The sequence below is a fragment of the Nelumbo nucifera genome, chromosome 3, assembly GCF_055504915.1.
Source record: "Nelumbo nucifera cultivar China Antique chromosome 3, China Antique-T2T, whole genome shotgun sequence".
NCBI classification, from domain to species: Eukaryota; Viridiplantae; Streptophyta; class Magnoliopsida; order Proteales; family Nelumbonaceae; genus Nelumbo; species Nelumbo nucifera.
Genome location: NC_142651.1, coordinates 11,687,443 through 11,707,738, shown reverse-complemented (window position 1 = coordinate 11,707,738; position 20,296 = coordinate 11,687,443). Strand labels below are relative to the sequence as shown.

Sequence of the window (20,296 nt, the reverse complement as noted above, 5' to 3'; positions counted from 1 at the left end):
CAAGTATGATATAGATCATCTTTTTAGAGTATTTTGGTTAGTGTAAAAACATATCTTTTGGTTTTGGCATAAAACAAAAAATACATTTTTCATCTAAGAACAATCTTGACATTTAAAAATATCGAGATGATAATATGAGCAATTTCAGTTAATATTCTAGGAAGGGATTTAGATGCAACGATGTAAGTTAGAAAGTATAGGGCAGGGGGAAGTTATAGGAATTTATCTTTTTGTGTTTTTTTTTTTTTAATTTTTTAATTTTCCTTGTACCTAATACCTTTGCCTTTGGTTATGTTGTTTATCTCATTTTTGGCTTTGTATCACATGTGTCCTTTCACTTCTTTTTGTTGTTTCTTGGAATAAATGCTTAAACCTACTCTGATCTGGTCCTGGCCCGGCCCTAGGTTTCAAACAATACCGAAACCTCCATTTAATTTCACTTTAACACTTGAACTTCCCTTACCAATATTTGTAAAGATCAATTTAAATATTTTAATTTAATGCCAAAAATATCTTTCAATGCAAATAGAAATTTAGATTTATTCTATTTATAAAAGATTTACTTCACAAACCCTAACATTTTTTGAGTAATTTATAGAAAAGAAAAAGTATCATGTACTTTGGAGGTAGTGATAGATAGGTAATTGAACTTTCAATTGCAATATTTGAGCGCCTAAACTCTTAAAAATAGATACTTGGGTCCATCCATTAGTATTCCATAAGTTAAACATTATATAATATCAAAAATACCTTTCTCCTCATGATGACGTTGTCACATGGACAGCAAATAGTAGACTCAAATTTTTTGACGACGATATTTTTCTGGTGATGATTTTACTCCGTAGAATGATCTAAAAAATACACAAGAAGGGTATATTTGAGATTATGTAATGTTTAACTAACGGAATACTAACAAATGGACCAAAGTGTCTATTTTTGAGAGTTCAAGGTACTCAAGTGTCACAATTGAAAGTTCAGGATACCTATGTGGCACTACCCCTGAAGTAAAGGGTACCTATCTATAATCTACCCTTTTTTGTAGATGCAATTTTGTTGCCCAAAAATAGGTCAAATCAGAACAAAAAAGTGCAACTATTTTGCATGCAAAAGAGTGGGTTCTAATTCCAAATTAGGGATGGCAACATGGCAGGATGGATAAGGATTTTGTAAATGTTAAATCTTTCCCACCTCACTAGAGCTCCAAACTAGTATCCTCCCAAAATCTATAGTGGATTAGATTTTCAAAATCCAAACCCTTTCTGTACAAGAAAATATAAAACCCTCCCTACATTTGAAGGTGGATTAGTTGGGTGTAGAACTTGCATTTAATTTCCTATAATTTTCTGTCATATATAAACAATAAATAAGTAACATAAACAAGCATCAAAATTTCCTATTATTTTCTGTCATTTATATAGCAATAAACAAGTTGGTAATTTAATTCTTTTGCTGATTGGTGGGTGTGGGGGCTGAACCAAGAACCCAATCTAACAAATATTGATGATTATGTGGTGGAACCCTCAGCGGTTCATTTGGAAATCCAGAAACGTTTTTATATTTGAGGAGTCTTTTGCCTAATCCTCGTTCTACTCTATTCTTTGTACGCAAGTGGATGATTGAAGTGAGGAGAGTTTCCCTCTAAAATCAACCGCATGTTCTCAGTTGGATGGCAAGGCTTTTTTGGACTCTTGGAATAGTATTTCTGGTTGTAAAGATATGACTGATGGCAGCTTTTGTTCTGGCTGTAGTGGTTTTGGATTTTGGATATCCAATGACTCTGGTGATTTCTTGTTCTTGTAAAGTTATTTCTACAGTTTTTGCTAAGGTTTTAGCTATTGTTGAATGTTGCCTTGCTGCCATTAGACTTGAAATTCAAAATTTGAACAATATTTTCTGTGACTCAGTTAATGTGGTTAATACAGTCTCTCAAAGATATTTTGATTGTGATCCTGCAGTTTGGTAGATTTTGCATGATTTGTATGCCATTTCAGGTGTGAAGCTTGTGGTGTTTAGCGCCAGTTGTGGTTCAATCCTTGCAGCTCATAAGTTAGCTGCAAAAGGTAAATCTTGTTCTGAAGAGTTTTGGTCAGTCTCTCCTCTGTGGCTGCTCCCTCTTATGAGATTAGAAGTGTCTGACTCTAGGTCTAAAAAGGAAGCTGAAGTTTCAAAGCCCCCTTGACTATTTTAGTTGGGTTAGTTTTCTGGGGTAGTTGTAGGTTTTTTACTGTTAGTTTTCATCTGTGTTTCTGTTTATTGTGTGTTTTCCTGTGTTATTTCTCTCTCTCTGAAATATAATATTTCTTTAAAAAATATAAAATAGTGTGGCAATAATAGTTAGAGAAAAATATAAAAACCTTTCCTGAGGTTTATGACGATCATTAAAACATCCCTTGAGGTTTCATTTTAACAAAATCCTCCCTCGTAGTTTTGAAAAACTTACTGTTCCCTCCCTTCCATTATTGTTTTAGTTCATTGCCAAAAAAAGACATCATTGTCTCAATAAGAGAAACTTAGAAGTTACATTATTGCATTTAGTACTTGTTAGGGCATCTTTCAATATAATCAAAATGTCAGATTTGCCCTTATAGATTTCACTTGATCATAATGAGTTTACAAAATAAAATTACTTTACTCTTTTTAATCTTAGGGAATTCTTTTAGTTAGAATTTAAGGCTCAGTTTGGAAGGAGTACAAATACAAATATGTAGACAAATATATATTTACACTCTACATATTTATATTTGTACTCCTTCCAAACTGAGCCTAAAAGTTCTTTTGGGAGTTTTTTAGTAAATCTCCACTTGAATTGATAGACATAAGGGTAAAATGGATTTTTTTTTTCAAAAAAAAAATAATGCATTAGGCCAATTTTTTTGGATGGGACAATGATGGAAGGGAGGTACCTGCATGATTTTTCAAAAGTATAGGAGAGATTTTTATGATTGTCAAAACCTCAGGCAAGTCTTTATATTTTACCCGTTAAAGGGTTTTGACCATTTTTTGGGTGTCACACTGGCACCAAGTCATTGAAGTACACAACACAAGGGCAAGACAAGAAACAACATTTTTTTTTTTGGTATTTTGGTAATTCACGCCACACTAATAGCCTCCCTTCCCAAAGCCAGTGGTTTCATGAACCAAATCCGCATCTATGTTGGAGCAAACCAGCTAACAAACCAACTGAGCCACCCCTCAGTTGGCGAAACAACATTTGTGGCGCTGAATTGTCACCTTCTTTTTCTGAGAAACAATATCAATATCAAACAATGACACAATGCCATAGTTAGGGCTGTTAATGGACTCTGAAATAAAAAATCAATCCAATTAAGATTGGATTTAATTAAAATTTATTATATATATTATGTATATATAGATATTAAAATTTATATGTGCATAAATTAAAAAATAATTAATTTTTTAAATTATTTATTTCCATTATTTTAAACACAATAAAACAAAATTTAGATTTGATTTGAATTTTCAACAATCAAAGATTAAATGTGTTGGATCCGATATGAATCCGATAGATGAAGCTATCACATATGGGGCTGTAACATGGGTCAAGTTGGGTTTTGATTGATGATCGGTTTAGGTTCGATCCCTTGGGCTAATATCATCATATTTTTTCTTTTAATTCTTAAGCTCAAACTTAATTACAAGTTGTCATTAATGATTTTCATTCTATTATTTTATATTTTATTATTGTTAATTTCATGATTTTAGATTTTCACGAGGATCTGGTCATTTGAAATATTCCTTTTTTATCACATTTTATTAATAAAACAATGAAATTTATTTTAGACTATATTCTCAGCATTCGTATTGAAATTTGCCTTTTTCAGGCTTCAAAAAAAAATCTAAAAAGAATCAATAAAAACATCAACCAAGTAAACAGCAATAAAAAAAATGGTCAGTATATATGAAAAGTCATTTTAGATCTCTTAATCGATTAAGAGATTTTGATTTGAGATTTTAAGAGGATAGGAGAAAGATTGTGTTATGGTTGAAGGAATAGGTTGGGTTAGGATTAAAGTTGAATAGGTCAGATTGGGTTTGGGTTAGGGGCTTAGGGTTGGAGGTTTAGAAACTCGAATTGGATTAGGGTTAATCTCAACCAAACCTAACCCAGCCTGATTTACAGCCCTAATCACATACTTGCCATGTGATAGATACTATTGGAAGGCCAGAATTCAGATAATACTGCTATAGTAAGTCCATAATGACACTAATATGTTATATACATACGAAATTGAGAACCGGTTTCTTGGTTACAAGGTTTAGGTTCCCTTCCCCGAGCATAGCACTGTTGGGCTAGTGATTGAATGCAACAAAAGTAAAGGTTGCATTTAGTAGTCGCAAGAATTTTGGGTTTTAGGTTGTGCCTTCATGTGAATATGTCAAATATATGAAATTGCATATCCATTATGATTGAGCCCATCTAGAGAGGATTTATAGCCTCTAATGTTTCACGGGTTCTAGTATAGGGGAAAGTTGGTCAATGGGGAATTACAATCCCATCGACTCTCCCACGTTCTTTTTGAGGATTTAGGTGAGATTAATAGTAAATATGTTTTTACTGGGTATCACTTACCTGGGGAAGTGTTACCCTTCTCCCACTTGACTTTCCCAAGTGAAGAGTAAATGCTCAAAATACAATCTGCCAAAAGCACTCATTAAAACAATATAATTAAAAAAACATGGACATGGGCTTAAGGATAAAAATAACAAAAGATAGAAAAATTAACCACTTAACCGGGAAAGTGGATGAAGCAAAAGAGCATGGGAAAGTTGAGAAGCCTCGTTTATCTGAATAAATTTAACAAAAAAAGAACATAAATAAATGCACTTACCAGGATAAATGGCCTCTTGAATAAGGCATTATAGTTATTTGATAACGACTTAAGTTGTTAAATTGAATCACTTATTTCTTCATTTTTTAATAAATAAAATATTTAAGAATATAATAATCTACCCAATTATAGCTTCACTAAATGACAAATTAATAAGCTTCTCACTTCAGTCATTTAAGCTGTGATCAAATGGCTCGTTTTTATCCACACCACACCCTGCTTGGCATAGTTTGACACTTAGTGTGGATTGATCCATCTTGTTATTTGTCATCTATAATTAAATATCATGAATTGACATACACTATGATATATTCAAACATTTTCATAAAGTTTTGCAGAACTTTTTTTGAAAACTTTGCTAAGAAGGCATCCATACCCATCTAAACTACGGTGTAAAACACTAGGAAATCGTCCTCAATAATAATAAACAACAAATATAGAAACGGTCAAAACTGTGGGGGGAGCATTTGTTAGCGTTTAGTTATCAAAAAGAAAAAAATATAGACCCCGTTTGGTTTGTGGGAATAGTGTTCTGGAATCGGAATGGGTTATTCTGATTTCAATTATTTGGTTGTACGGAATCAAAATCCCATTCTCATTCCTGTTGGAATGGCGTTCCCCCATTTGAGAGAATGGTCATTCCCTGCACCTTTCTTGAGAATGAAATCTCATTATATTACTGCTAATTCCTATTTCCATTCCCATTCCTATCTGAATCAAACAAACTATAAAAATAGATCATTTCAATTCTAATTTCAAAGGATTTTGATTCCAATTCTGACTACAAACCAAACGAACCCTTATATCTTTAACAATTGAAACTCAAATGCCAACTGTAAATATGGATGCAACTCACCAACTTGCAAAGACTAGGATCAAGAGATCATCGCTGGATGGAATGTGAAATCGTGGAGTCTAAAAGGAAGAGGAGAGAGAGAGAGAGAGATGGGTGATGGTGGAATTTGATCTCAGGAATCCGCTAGAAACAACAACTATATAGAGAGTAAAGAACTTATCAACTGAGGCAGTTGGCACCGTCCTATCCTATCAATAATTCAATATTAAATGTTGATGAGCTAATGGACCAACAAGGAGAAGCAACATGGGATGCATTGCAAGAATTAAACCAACTAACTATATATTATTCAAGGAAAATTCATGAAATAAAAGATAAGTAGCAAAACCTCTACTGATTTTGACAGAAATAACTACAGGTAGAGGGTACAAATCAGGTTCCCGGCCCAGGCCCACTTAAACCGCTCCCATTACGTCGGGCGGGCCTCACCCACATTTCAGCCATGAAACCATTTTGACTATAGAGTGTAAAGGGCTACCATTACCAAAACCAAATATCTGGAATCTGGTGCACCGCAATTCCGACCGAGAGTACATGTGATGTGAAACCCAATGTGAATTGGGTTGATTAGGAGCCGTATTTCCATTTTCCACTTGTTGAGAGAGAGAGAGAGTACTCAGCAGCAAAAAAGCAATTTTATCATTTTTATCTCAACACTTTCCCCCAAGCATTTATCCCATTACACGTCTCTGTATGTCTGCGTCACTGCGTGCATGGCCAAGGATCCTTGCTTGGTTAGTCAGCTAAACAAGTCAAAGAGGCCGGGTCCCGTCTCCAAGCGAAACCAACTTACCACTTACCAGAAGATGGATAGAGTAATAAGAGCCGTAAACGCGTATTTTAACATTACAAAAAAGACAAGCACCACTAATCTAATCTTGTACTAACTTTAAGAAGCCATCGGCCACCAGTATATATAATATGTTCATATTAGTCTTTGGCAATTGGTATTACTTCCTCTTCCCCCTTCCTTTCCCAATTCCCAGTCTCATTCTATTCCTATTCCTAGTTCTTCTACCATATCAATAAACGTAGTCCTTTACGATAACCATGGACTGACTACTACTACATTTCATACGTTTTCTCTGCTAATTGCTAAACTACTGCATCTTAATATTGCCACTTCAATTCCCCAATATGCTGTGGCACTAAAGTAATAAATAAAAGGCCGGCGTTTCTTTAATTTTTATACTTCATTTAATGAGTTCATCAACCATTTCACAGCTGTATCCTCTTTCGGTGGAGCTTGCGCATATTAAATTTCACTGTCAAACTAATGCCAGGTATGTCTTCCCTGCTTGGGATTGAATGACAGATGCCCCCACAGCTGCACTAGTATTTACATAGCCCCTTCAGCCCTTCTGTTCTTGAACCAGCTCAGCTTTTGATATGCCTCAAGCTGGATATAGGGGGACTGAGCCACTGAGGAATGTCGTTGTCTCTGATATTTAAGGTAGTCGTTGCTGATTCTTTCTTTGGTTGAATCATGACTGGTTGCTGGGTTCTCTTCTCTGTTCTTGTTGATTTTTTTGCTGTTTATGTTAATGATATATTTTTTCCAACAAAAAAAAAAAAACTACGTAATCCCAATAACTTCTTCGATTCAATCTTCATGATCATGATGTATTGAAATTAATGAAGTTAAAAAAGAAAAAAACTCAAAAATTAATTTACACTACAAGATGGACAACTTTTCATCTGACTCCAACAATTCGATATTAAGTAAAGAATCAACGCAATGACATGATCAATTAATAATTTACTCAACGAGCTATGTGTGTTCCATTCTCCTACTCTTAGCTACTATTCCTGTTTATTATGTACAGTAATCAAATCCTTAATTTGAGGATTCAAATATTGACACCTCTTCAAAAATCGTCATCCGAATCACTGGAACCAGAAGAGCTCCTGGACCTGTCTGACATAAAATGTGGCGGCAATTTCGGGAACCTCACCGTAATCTTCTTTATGGGTGACATTGGTGGTGATGTACCGGCGCTCGTTGTCTTCTTCTTCTGCAAATCCCGAGCAATGTCAATGCATACTTGATCAACCATGCCCAGAAAATCCTTGATTATAATAAATAACTGAAGTGGGTAAGCCCCCTTGGAAGATCTTGCGTGGTAATACTCTGTTGTTTTCTTCACAAGACCCAATACCCTCGTTTGTTCCTCCCTCAATGCCTTGAGCTCTTCTTCAGCTTTGTCTACGAATCCTTTCATCTCCCTCACAAACCCATGTCCCTCGTTGACACTGCATCTTATCAAGATATCCCGAGTTTGGGCAACGTGGGCTGCTAGAGTGGAGCATGTTTTGACTAAGGTATCGTAGTCTATTGTCGCTGCTTTTTTTACGGTAGAGAACTCAACGCTAAGTCCTCCGACCACCGGCAGCCCGAGCATCATATACTCCTTCTGTCGTTCTTCTTTTGCAACCAAAGACTCGGAGCACCCACTACTGTTGGTGCTGCTCCCGCTGTTACTTCGACCGAGGCTGTGATTCCTATTGATTATACAGCGTTTGCCTTCGTTCCGAACTACTTCTTGCACAACAAAGTGAAGGAGCGTAGTCTTTCCATCTATACTTTTAACGTCTGAAAGCTTTCGAAGTGCATTGAGGTTGAACGCTTGCGCATTACCTCTTGCTGTTCCAGCATTCATCAAATTGCCTGCCTTTAGGATGGCTTCTAAAAGTTTCAAGAAAAGCCCACGATTTCGGAGTTCCTTGCAAGCTAGTTCAAGTGTCTGTAGATATTCCTTGAGCTGGATGACTTCTGGTTCGTAATTCAACCTGAAAAGCATTGCTTCGAGACGGGCGAAAGCGGAGGGAACAACTTTCAGGATGTGGAAGAGGAAGGATTCAGCATCGGCAAGTTTGGTGGGGTTGCCTCCGAATGCAAGTAGCTCGGCTACTTCTTCTTTGCTTGGACTAATTTTGGTAAGCTTTTCTAGGGTATCAGCACTAAGGCCTCGCCCCTCAAGGAGGGCATCAAGGATTTCCTGGCGAGAAACGGCGAGGGATCTAAGTACTATTGCTATGTTTTGGGACTTACGGGGGTCGAGGATGAATATTTGTGCAGGCGGGCCAGACTTGGAGCTGTTCGGATTCGTTGACGCTCTACTTCTTTCAGGCGACTTCCGGTTCGTGGCCATGTAACCGAACAGAGCTTCCATGAGATTGTCATCAAACCTAAAAAATAAAAAAAAGAAATATTGATTTAGTAACAAGAAATGTTATTATGTTTTTTCTTAATCATGAATTTACCAAAGAGTAAAAGTTAGTCTTGATTTCGGGAATGAGACTCACCGGAATGAACCCTCACTAATCTTGTCCCAGACCATGGAGTGATCGGCATTAGCCGTCACCTTATCCCAGTGCAACGGCTTGAGCTTCACTTGGCCAGCACCCGTCTCCTTCGATGATGAAGCCTCTGCATGCGCACTTCTGATCGATTTCCCTCCGGGTGCAGCGCCTCCCGGTTTAGATGGTGGAGCCGGTGGTGGTGCTGGAGCTTTCTTCGTAGGAGCTGGAGGCGGAGGAGGTGCTACCTGACTTTTCTTTTCAGGAATCGCCTGTGATGTTTGCAGAGGAGGACGTGAGGGCGGTGGTGCAGTTGATCGTGATTGGGGTGGTGGCGGCGCCGGCGGTGGTGGGGACGTTGACAGTGGAAGCCGTGGAGGTGAGGGCTCTGAGAGTGGAGGTCGTGGGACGGGGAGTGCTGAGAGTGGAGGCGTTGGTGGTGGAGTTGGTGATGGTGGTTTGTCCACTTCGCGAAGAGGAATCCAATCATACACAGGAGAAAGGTCAGCCATTTTCTGACGTGGCTCTCGTACTGCCGGCCTAATCTGCGTAGAGGAAGTTGAAGAGCTCTCGCTAAGCAATGGTGATTCTTGATTTTGTTCAGATCTCCTGCTTCGATCTCCTCCTCTACGAGTCTCCGGTTCTCCTCCATCAATATTACGGTTAGGAATGACTTCCTTACGGAAACTATTCTTACGCTGTCCATCCTGAAGCTTCCTCCAATAGAGTACATCCAAACCATTCTCGTCAACAATCACCCCTTTGAGGTCGAATCTCTTGAACTCGTCCCGGGAAGCCATAACCTTGCCTGGGCGGAAAACCGTCGGATTTTTCTCATCCTGGCGACGACGTCTCTTGACGGTGTACCTCCGAAGGAAAAAGAAGATGACACCGGCAACGACAAGAGTGCTGGCAGCGGTGGCTGCGACGGCCTTAGCGACGTTGTGCGAGTCCGACGATGGAGTGGGCGGTGGCGGTGTCAATGGAGTTGGCGGAGAGATAGGAGGACTGTTTGGAAGGGTGGGCGGGGGAAATACAGGAGGAGGAGGTGGAGGAGAAGAGAGCTGTGGAAAGAAAGTTTCGATATTCTGTGGGAAATTCGACTGAGAATGAGCGAAAGGGAAAATAAAAACGAAGAAGAAAGGAAAGAAAACAGAGGGAACCCTTGGCGAAAACATTACGGCGATGAAGACGAAGAGAAGATGGAATATGCAGATATGATGGAAACTGGAAACAGAGCGTGTTGTTTTGGTTCTTGTACAGTTTGGGGAAATGACGTTAATTTCTTTATGTGCAAACTTCGGTTTGGTTTTGGTTGCTGACAGTTTCAAAGCAGAGTGGTTGGTAATTGTTGCCAGGCATTTGTTCATCAAGTGACAAAAATATCCATGGGAGCAGTTGGATGTGGTGTCCTAACAGGAGAGGGTGTTTTGGTAATTATGGTCTAAAATAAAAGGGTATATTTGCATGAGCAGTGGACGCGGTCGGGTGGAAGGGTAGTTGTGAGATGTGACTTCTGATGATGGGTTCACTCTGTCGGACCTCTTCTCTTCCCATAATCCCATTGTAATCGACGTCAAAAGCATTGAATCGGTTTTTCTTGGATTAATAATTATGTTATTATAAATGCACAGGCCTGAATTTGAATGTTTCTTCTTTCTTCTTCTTCCTGATTGAATTTTTATTTTATTGTATTTAACTATTTATTAATAAAAAGTCAGAAGGTGGACTCTCTCAATCATCCTTTTTTTTCCTTGATACTGTCACGCCTTAATGTTGATCGCACGACTGGCCGACAATAAATCAAAAAGGCCATGGGCCCACTTCCAACAGTAGACAGCAGACCGTCCCCTTGTAGTCTCCAAAGCCATAAATTGGGGCCGTGCCCTTGCATACAAAGACGTGATAGCAATAGCATGTTGACGAAGGGTGATTTTTCCCTTCAATGACATCGCGACTTATGGCATGAGAGGCCATCATATTGTCATGGTCTGGTCTGACACAGGTTTAGTGTTGTTTATGTTTGGCGGGTTTACGTTAAGGGATACTATGTCGTTTTTGTTAGTAAGATTATCGAAAAATCTCATATCTTATCCAGGTAGATTACCAAAAACTTTAAACATACTCTTTGAGGAGGGGTGATCGACCTTCTTGCACTCCTCGATCAATATTCCTTGCGGGGTAGTCCTGGTTAATGGTTAGCATGGCTACCAGAGTTCCTTATGGGTGCACACATGCTCATGAGGACAGTGCATGGATCGACACTGTGCCACCGACACTCAAGGGAGGCTTGGCTTGTAAGTCTGGCTTAAGCATGTCCCTACACCTCGCCAGCCCCTTGCCCAAGTTGATTGAGCCATCCCGTTGCCCTTAGTGCATGGGTGTGTTCCAGTCCAGCGGTTGCCTATCATCATTGGACAACAGGTGCCCCCCTCTCATCGGCACCAAGTCGCCTCTCATCTAGTCGTCCCCCTTTAGCACGTAAACGACGCCTCCCATGGACCGAAAAGAGTCAACAGAGAACCTTGACCATGCGAACTAAGGTAATGATCCAGTGCTACTGACCTTGGTGGATCCATCTCATCAGGTAACTCCTAGCCCCAAGTGCACATAAGGCTTGTCTTGGCCTTCCTTGGCCTGGACGCCGCACGAGTTTCTTTTGCTATAGAACTACCCCTATGACAATATGGCATACACATGTAAATATTTAAGGAAGCGCACTCGGAACTAGTCCAAACATCTTGTATACAATTTAGGCATATCGGCAAAGCAACTAGCAACACGTTGTTAGTAGGGTTGAGCAAAAAAACTAAATTGATCGAAGAAATCGACCGAAACTGAATCGAAAAATCGATAACCGAACTGGTTGGTTCGGTTTCGGTTTGATGTTTTTAAAAAACCAAGGGTATTGGTTCGGTTTCGGTTAACCAATAACTAGTGGTTAACCAAACCAATTGGTAGACCTATTCATGGGTCGGGTAGCTCGATTGCCTAGCCTGGCTTGGCTCGCACTCTGGTTGGGCTTGGACATGTAATTAGGCATGCGGGCCTAACCTCGGGCCCAAAACACCAAGCCCGACTGTGTGTCAATCCGGGCTTGGGATTTGTTAGAAAAGCCTAGCCCAATCGAACTCATTTATATAATATAAAATATATAATATATATACATTTTTTATTTTTTTCTTTATAATTTCTCTCTCTCTATTCAGCCGCTTCAGCAGCGGCATGAGCTATATACTTTGGGCTCAGGCCCAGGCCCGGGCTTCGAGCTTTTTATGAGGGTCAGGCTCTGACCCAAGTTGTAGGCCTGATGGTTGGGTCGGGCTCGGGCCATAAAAAAATCTGTTAATGCAGAGTGAAAGCCCGGCCCAACCCTTGAACAGGTCTACCAACTAGTATACATATATTTCTATATATTATATATATTTATGTATATTATATTATATATATTATATATTATTATATATTATAAATTAATAAATATGCATTAAATATAAATATATATTTATTATTTAAAATATAATATATATATATATATATATATATATATTGTAAAAACAAAAAAAAATCGAAAAACCGACGAACTGAACTGATAGTTAATCGAACCGGTTAACCGATTAGCTTCGGTTTGGTTATGGTTACCGATTTTCCAAAAACCAGTAGTACCGGTTCGGTTCCAAAAAATGCCCCACTGTTCAGTTAACCGAACCGTGAGCACCCCTATTGTCTAGGGCCGACCTATGGTACCTCGTCATTTTCGGTCCAAGGGACCTCAGCATGAGGAGTAACCTCTCCCGAAGGATTTACCAATCTGACTGAGGTCTAGGTGGCGACCTAGGAGATGTGCTCGCTAACCTCCTCTATGTGCGTCTTATCACTCTCGGGTCCTCCAGAAGTCAGTTCCCGCACCGGTCGTTCTGGAGACAACCAAATAAGGCACAAAAGCCTAGTCCACGTATGAAACTACCTCCAAGAACTTCGAATTGGTAAGTCATGTCCTCTCGAAGATCTCGGATGTGGTGCATGAAACTCATGCCAACCGACGCCTATATAAGAGCACCCCCATTTTCAAAGAAAGGTACACATGCTTTAGCTCTCAGAATTCACTAATTCTCTAGTTCAATCACTTTTAAGTCTCTCAAACCTCTTTATTGACTTAAAGTTCAGAATACTAGCTTTCACTTTCTTGCAGCTCGACCAAAATAAAGTACTCATTTTGGCATCATCCGACATATCTACTAACAGAAAGCACAAATCGCGAACAATCAATGGTGATTGATGAGGGTGCATGCAGGGTGAGAGTGGATAGGACAGAAATTAATTGCATGCAGAAAGAAGCAAATATATATGGCCGATGTATGTTTTCATTGTGGAGGACTTAAATGCTAAGTGATGGTCTGGGAACAGGCCACAGTCCTTCTCCTACCCATTTTCAATTTGAAAATGATCGCCACGTCTAGGAGTTGATGAATTTAGCTGGCGATTGGTCTAGGATAAATCATGGGAGCAAGACAAGTATTTCTTCTTCTGCTCCATGTCTCGTTTGTTTTTTCCATATCTTTTATATTTCCTTTGTGATATGGGGAATGGGTTAGGTATTGCCAAGTCAATGTTGTAGATTTGCTCAAAATTCATAAATCACAACCAGATCATGGCCAAGTCTTGCAACAACATCAAAAAAATACGTTCAACTTATTTCATATAGAAATAGAAAATTAGTCAAATGGCACCAACTAATGATTTTTGCCTTTGTCGAATAACCAATGGTATTTGACTTTAATATTTTTGTCTGTTAAAAGTTAAAAGTGGTAGTAGTAATAGTATGTATAATAGGAAGATATTTCTGCCATCAGTTGTGGGCAAAAGAAATCTAAACGACTCAGAAATCTTCGTATTGCTATTGCAGTTATTTTAAGGCAGATGTTTCTCGGTTTCTATCTCAATCATTTCTTTTCACCCTGGAAATCTTGCCACGTGGTAAAAAGATAAGCCCCAAAAAGTGTGGATCGCATGCATGGACCCTGGTATATATGTGGAAGAGACCACATGGCCGATCCGAAAAGGGTCACTCACGTCCTGGCAAAAGCAGACGAAACCATCGAGGAAAGAAGCAAGCCTCACTTGATCGCATTAGTCTTCCTTTTTTGTCCATGATCATGAGTTGGGTTCCTGTACGTGGATCTGATCTGAGACACATTTAAGTAAAAGAAAAAATATTGCAGGCCCAAATCCTATTATATATGGGGTCCTGACCTGAGCATGCAATAGAGATTTGATATTCTTCTTGGTGACGTTCTCCATGTGAATTGTGGTATGAAGTTTCTACATTCTAATGCGGAATTAAGGATGGCCCACCGCCACCTATCGGTTCCCTGCTAATTCCATGATATATCGTCCTGGGTCCTACCAAAACAATTAGTCTGAAGAATCTCAACCAAAAATTTGCATTCGTAATTCAGAGATGGTGTTGAATTTGTTGAACCATACTTTTTCTAATGTGTTGGGTTTAGACTCTATTTCAGGTAATCTCTTTAGCCATCAGCCTGTAGACATGCTTGCGCTTGTTAACTTTGAATGAAATTATTCTGTTATTTCTTTCCTCTTTCTTTCAATTACATTAAGTTGTGTTTAAAGTTTATCCACCGGCTGTTAAATGGGGCAGACCCCAGAAACTTCACGTTTGACCCGTTCGAATGCACTAATCCGACTAGGTATGGAAGATTCTCCGTTTAATCTGAAGTTACTCGGGTCAAACCCTTCAGGCTTCAGTACTGCAACCCGATAGTATATACCAAAATGGCAAGATCATATCAAAATTCTAATTAGCTTATAAATCTTCAAAAATAAAAACTATAAATGACCAGATTTTTTGGGATCTAAATAATTTGAAACCAGAACAAATTTCCTTGTGCACTATTGTCGTCGTACCTATTACCTAACCAACATAGAACATTTATTGTAATATGTGGAATAAATCCAAGTCAGAGGGCGATGAATCGAAGCCGACCAATAATGGATCCGTATCAATTTCCAGTATTGCACGTATTAGAACTAAGAAAAATAGTGTGAACGAGTGGAAAAGAAAGGGACGCTTGTACAAGTGGAAAGGTTGATCTTCTTCTTCTTATATAGCAGAAGTCTTGTTTAGCCTCAACTCTAAACTGGGAAGAACCTGCCATATTGACACGTAGACCTGTTCATGGGCCGGGCCGGGCCAGGCTTTTATTTGTCACTAATGAAAATATATTAGGTCTGAGCCCAAGCCTGGCCCGACCAGTGGGCCTATAACTTGGGCCCGAGCCCGGCCCTGGTAAAAAACCCGAAGCCCGACCTAATTGAAAAAAAAAAACAATTTTACCTATTCAAATTAGAATTAAAAATTCAGATAGTATTTTTTTTCTATTTAAATGAACAATAGGCCTACAAGATGGTATTTTTCCCTTTCTTTTATATTTTAAAACACAATTTTACATTCTTAAATAAAAAAAATTATTCAAATGGATATAATCACATAACTAATTTTAAGTTTAATATTAGGTCGGGCCGGGCCGGGCTCGGACCGGGCTTTTTGGCCCGAATTTAAGCCCGCGGGCCTATAAGAATGTCCAAGCCCATCCGGGGCCGGGCCAGGCCGACCCATCGGGCCACCCGGCCCATGAACAGGTCTATTGACAGGTGACGCATAAAAAATGGTTAATGGTTACGTAGGTGCCCCAGTATTAACTTTCACTTGTAACAAACAACTCTTGAATTTTCACTTTGGCTCAGTTTGGAAAAAGTATTACAGCGTAAATACATATAAAATAATACAAAATATAAAGTTTTGCACTTTACATATTTTGCATTTGTACTCCTTCCAAACTCAGCCTTTGCAACAAATACTCCCCTCAATTAGAGTTCCCTCAAGTAATTTTAAAAAGAATTCTCATTTATCTGTTTAATTTTTTTTTAAATCTTTAAATTATCCTATTCTTATTTATTTGAATGATTTATGATTTGATTATTTTTTTAAATACAATATTCAAGTCTTCTCGATTGCTCTAATAGATCCTTACAGATTTTTTACTGGATTCAATATTTAGATGAAATGGTAAAGGTTTCTTTTGATAGATACAAATTTTAAGGTTTTATTTGGTTTTTCTTATTTTATTGGAAAATGAGTAAATAATTGTTATATATTAAGATGAAGAGAGCCATTTATGTTAGTGAAATGAAACAAGAATTAAAAAAAAAAACTTATTTTTTATGTTAATAAAATGATTCTAGTTATTTTAGATGGTTTTGTTAGGAGAAAAAATTGAGGTAATGTTTTGATCGATTAGGGTTTAAGATAAAAGACAAGGAAAAGAAAATACAAAAAGTTCAGGTAGGTATTTTGATAATTTAACCATTCTGTTATTTAAATTAATGGCCAGGGAGTATTTGTCGCAAAATGAAAGTTCAGTGGGGTTTGTCGCAAATGAAAATTCAAGGGTAATTGTCAATAACCCCAGGGGCGTCTTTATAATTTACCCTTTTTTGTTGGCCCAAGATTCCAATTATAGGTTTTCTCCAGCCTGTTCAGCTGCTTTGCTACGGGGTTATGCTTGTTATGACTTGATTGGGCTGGGAAATTAGGTTTGGAATGTACAATTTAAGTTCACAATATTGTCAATGCTTGTTAACCATTGTAGGTGGGAACATCTAGAATGTCTAGGCTCACGTTTGGGAGGAGTGAATCTTTTTTTGCAGTCCAGATCTCATAAAATTAAGGTTTTGTGCTAATTAAGTTGTAGACTGACCAATGAGAATTAACAAAGTTCACAAGTGATTTTGATTGGTCAGGTTCAATAAAAAAAAAGTTAAGAGTTGGTGGTTAGAGCTAAACAATCAAAACCACCCTGTGGTTTTATATATATGAATTAATTCTCATTGGTTAGAGCTAAACAATCAGCTACTTGAAGAAATTTTAATGGAAAGTTCCTTTTCCTTTTAATATTTTTGGAGGGTAACAAAGTGGGGCTTTTCAGACTTTTCAGCTAATATTACTTGAAAGCTATCCAATTAAGTTCCTTTTCCTTTTAATGTTTTTGGAGGGTAACAAATTGGGGCTTTTCAGACTTTTCAGCTAATATTACTTGAAAGCTATCCAATTAAGGCCCACTTTGAAAGCCCTGGTAATGTATGTCACAGGCGCATATTCTTATAATGATGTTTCAACAGAAATTGAATTTACACCTCACACCAACCTCATAATACATCTCAACTTTACATTGGGGACATCTTCATATGAATGATAAAATCAAATACGGAAGATATTCTCAATGCAAGGCTGAAAGGGCTCTGAGGTTAGTGTGAGATGTGTTATGAAATGAGACAACCAAGTCAGGACCCCTTGCTTATAAGTAATGGAGCAAGCTTTGATCAAAGAGTGTCTTCTAACAGCTTTTGCTCAACCTCAACCTGAGTCTACTAAAACTACTTGTACACACTAGGACTGTCAATAGGCCCGGTCTATCTGGCAGACCGAACTGAACTGAACCGATTATATTGGTTCTGGTTCAGCCAATTATTATTGGGTCGATTCTGATTTAAGGTTTAATTTGTGTCCCAATTATTATCAGGTTAGGACCAATTCTAGCTATACCTAACCGATTAGATATATATAATGACATTTATGTAATATAAAGGGTCCGTTTGGTTTGTAGGAATAGGGGTGTGGAATTAGAATTGGAATGGGTTATTCCGATTCCAACTGTTTGGTTGGGCGGAATCAAAATCCCATTTTCATTCCTATTGAAATGGCATTCCCTTATTTGAGGGAATGGCCATTTCCTGCTTTTTTCTTGGGAATGAAATCCCATTCCTACTGATTTTAATTCCCATTCTCATTCCTGTCTGAACTAAATAGACTATGGGAATGGACCATTCTAATTCCAATTCCAATTTCAACTACGAACCAAACGGACCCTAAATATAATTGATACCTAAATACGTAAGATCAATAGACAAGATAAAAAATAAAGGTCCTTGGCTAACTTTTCTCACTTCTTGAACAAAAGATTTGAGAGATGATTTATGAGAATGCTAAAACACCTTCAACCCTTTCTCATTCTTATTGAACGGATTCAGAGATGAATAACCAAGAATCTAGAATAGAGATAGACACAAGCACAACACCGAACTCACTATACGAAGCATGGTTTTCAAAACCGGACTGGACCGGACAGTTGGACCAGAAAAATTGGGAACCGGTCACTTGACCAGTTCCGCTTTCCCCCAAAATCGCTTTTTCCCCTAATACCGTTGATTTTGGTCAGCAAACCGCTGAACTGGCTGGTTAACCGTTTGAACGGTTTTGACCATTTTCAAATTTTTTTATTTTTTTGTCAGAATGGGTTGGTCGTTTGGGTCAAACGGTCGGCCGTTCGAACCAATAACCGGACCCCTGACTGGTTCATTTTTAAAAACCATGATACGAAGCATGAAAATTTTCTGGTTTATTTTGTTTTTGTGTTATTTTTCTTTGTTTTTCTTTTGTTTCTTTTAATTTTTGAATAAACTTTTCTCATTTCTGTTACCTAGAGTTTTCTTAACTATTGGCTCAAATTAGAGTTCTCAATAGGGATGTTCATAAGAAGGCCCAACCCGACCAAACCGACCAACCCAGACCAACCTAACCCGAGTCGGTCGGGTTTTCATCAGCACGAGTCGGTTTCAGGTTGTGCAAAATCCTAAACCGATGATTCGAGTCGGTTTCGGTTTTCACACAAGAAAACCGAAACCGACCCGAACTGAACCGACTTAGTTCCTTGTTCAAACATGAAGTTCCAAAGCCCATTAGGCCACCTAGTTTTTGAATGGTTGCAAGAAACTTTGGATTAATGAATAGTGATTAATGAACAACTTTTGTGATTAACTTTTCATTTAAATTTTATCATAGGAGATGGCTGAAATGATGTTCAATTTATGACTGTTTTTAAAATTAGCAAGATTTTATCACAGGGATGAACTTAAAACCAAAACCGACCCAACCCGATTCAAACCGACCAGGTCGGTTTTGCTTAACACTGGGTCGGTTTCAGTTTCTATATCAGGTAACCCGACCAGGTCGGATCGATTAGAAAAACTACAATAAACCGACCCAACCCGACCCATGAACAGCCCTAGTTATCAATCTGCAAGAAATTTCTTGTTCTTTATTCAAAATTTTGAACTGTAACATCTCGCTTTAGAACTAAGTAGTAATTAGTAGGTTGAAAGTGTTTAGAAAAGTAAAACTGAACGCTCAGTCTTTCTGTGTTAAAATCCTATATTCTCTTTTTGACTTCACCTAGGCACCGTTTAATGTAAGCGGGCCTTATCGGATCAGACCCGATTTTCTCAATTAACAATCAGTTTAGTACCTGATGTGATCAGAATTGCCAGTCAATCGAACTGTGACATGTGGCATCGATCCGAAGGAGCTCGGCTTTTGATTAGGGGTGCTCATAACCGAACCGTGAGTTTTTTTTTTTGAACCGAACTGATTTGGTCGGTTTCTTAATTATTCCAACCGAAACCTCGACCTGTTAACCACAGTTCGTTTTTTGTGCATTAACCTTTTATTCAATTTTTTTTTAAAAGGAAAAAAAATCTTCCATCCATCAAAATCAGTTTACAACAAATTAATCTATTAATCAACATTCATTTAGTAACAATAAAAAAAAATACATTGTAAATGAACAAACACACTAATATTTATGCAAAAAAAAAAAAAACCTAAAACAAACTCAAATGAAAATACAACAAACTAAACTATTAATCCACATTCATTCAGTAAAACAAACTAGATTATTAATCAACATTCATTTACTCATTCAGTAACAATCCAAAAAAATGAAAAAATGCACTATAAATGAACAAGTTGAAGCCTGAAAGCCTGTATATTTATGCAAAAAAAAAAAAAAAATATATATATATATATATATACACTGAAAATAATATTTATGCAAAAAATAAAAAAAAATACCTTAAACAAGTTGAAGGCCTAAAGTCGAACTTGGACAATGAACACTGAAGTGGTGGCTGATTTGTTCGTGCCAAATTGGTTGTTGTCACTTGAACTTGAAGTGAGAGGTGGCAGAGATGATAGGTGTTGCCAAAGAGGGAGTAGCTGGCACCTAGCTTTGGTGGCTTGGTGCTTGCTAGTGACCGGCATTGCCGCTTGGCGGTTGGCACGGAGCGACGGAGGAGATGATAGACGAGAGAGAGAGAGAGAAAGAGTTTTCGGTCGAGGACGACCATCGACCGGTGCCGATGTCGAATGACG

At 38.1% G+C, this 20,296-nt stretch overlaps 1 protein-coding gene across 1 annotated transcript; it reads right to left on the bottom strand.

The window, feature by feature from the left end:
• Positions 1–7,397: 7,397 nt before the first annotated feature.
• On the bottom strand, positions 7,398–10,356 carry LOC104596065 (formin-like protein 4). Its single transcript, XM_010257080.2, has 2 exons — positions 9,013–10,356; positions 7,398–8,895 (listed from the first exon to the last, which is right to left on the bottom strand). Exons 1-2 carry the CDS (start codon positions 10,182–10,184, stop codon positions 7,575–7,577), a joined length of 2,493 nt encoding a protein of 830 aa, XP_010255382.1. The 5' UTR covers positions 10,185–10,356; the 3' UTR covers positions 7,398–7,574.
• Positions 10,357–20,296: the final 9,940 nt, after the last annotated feature.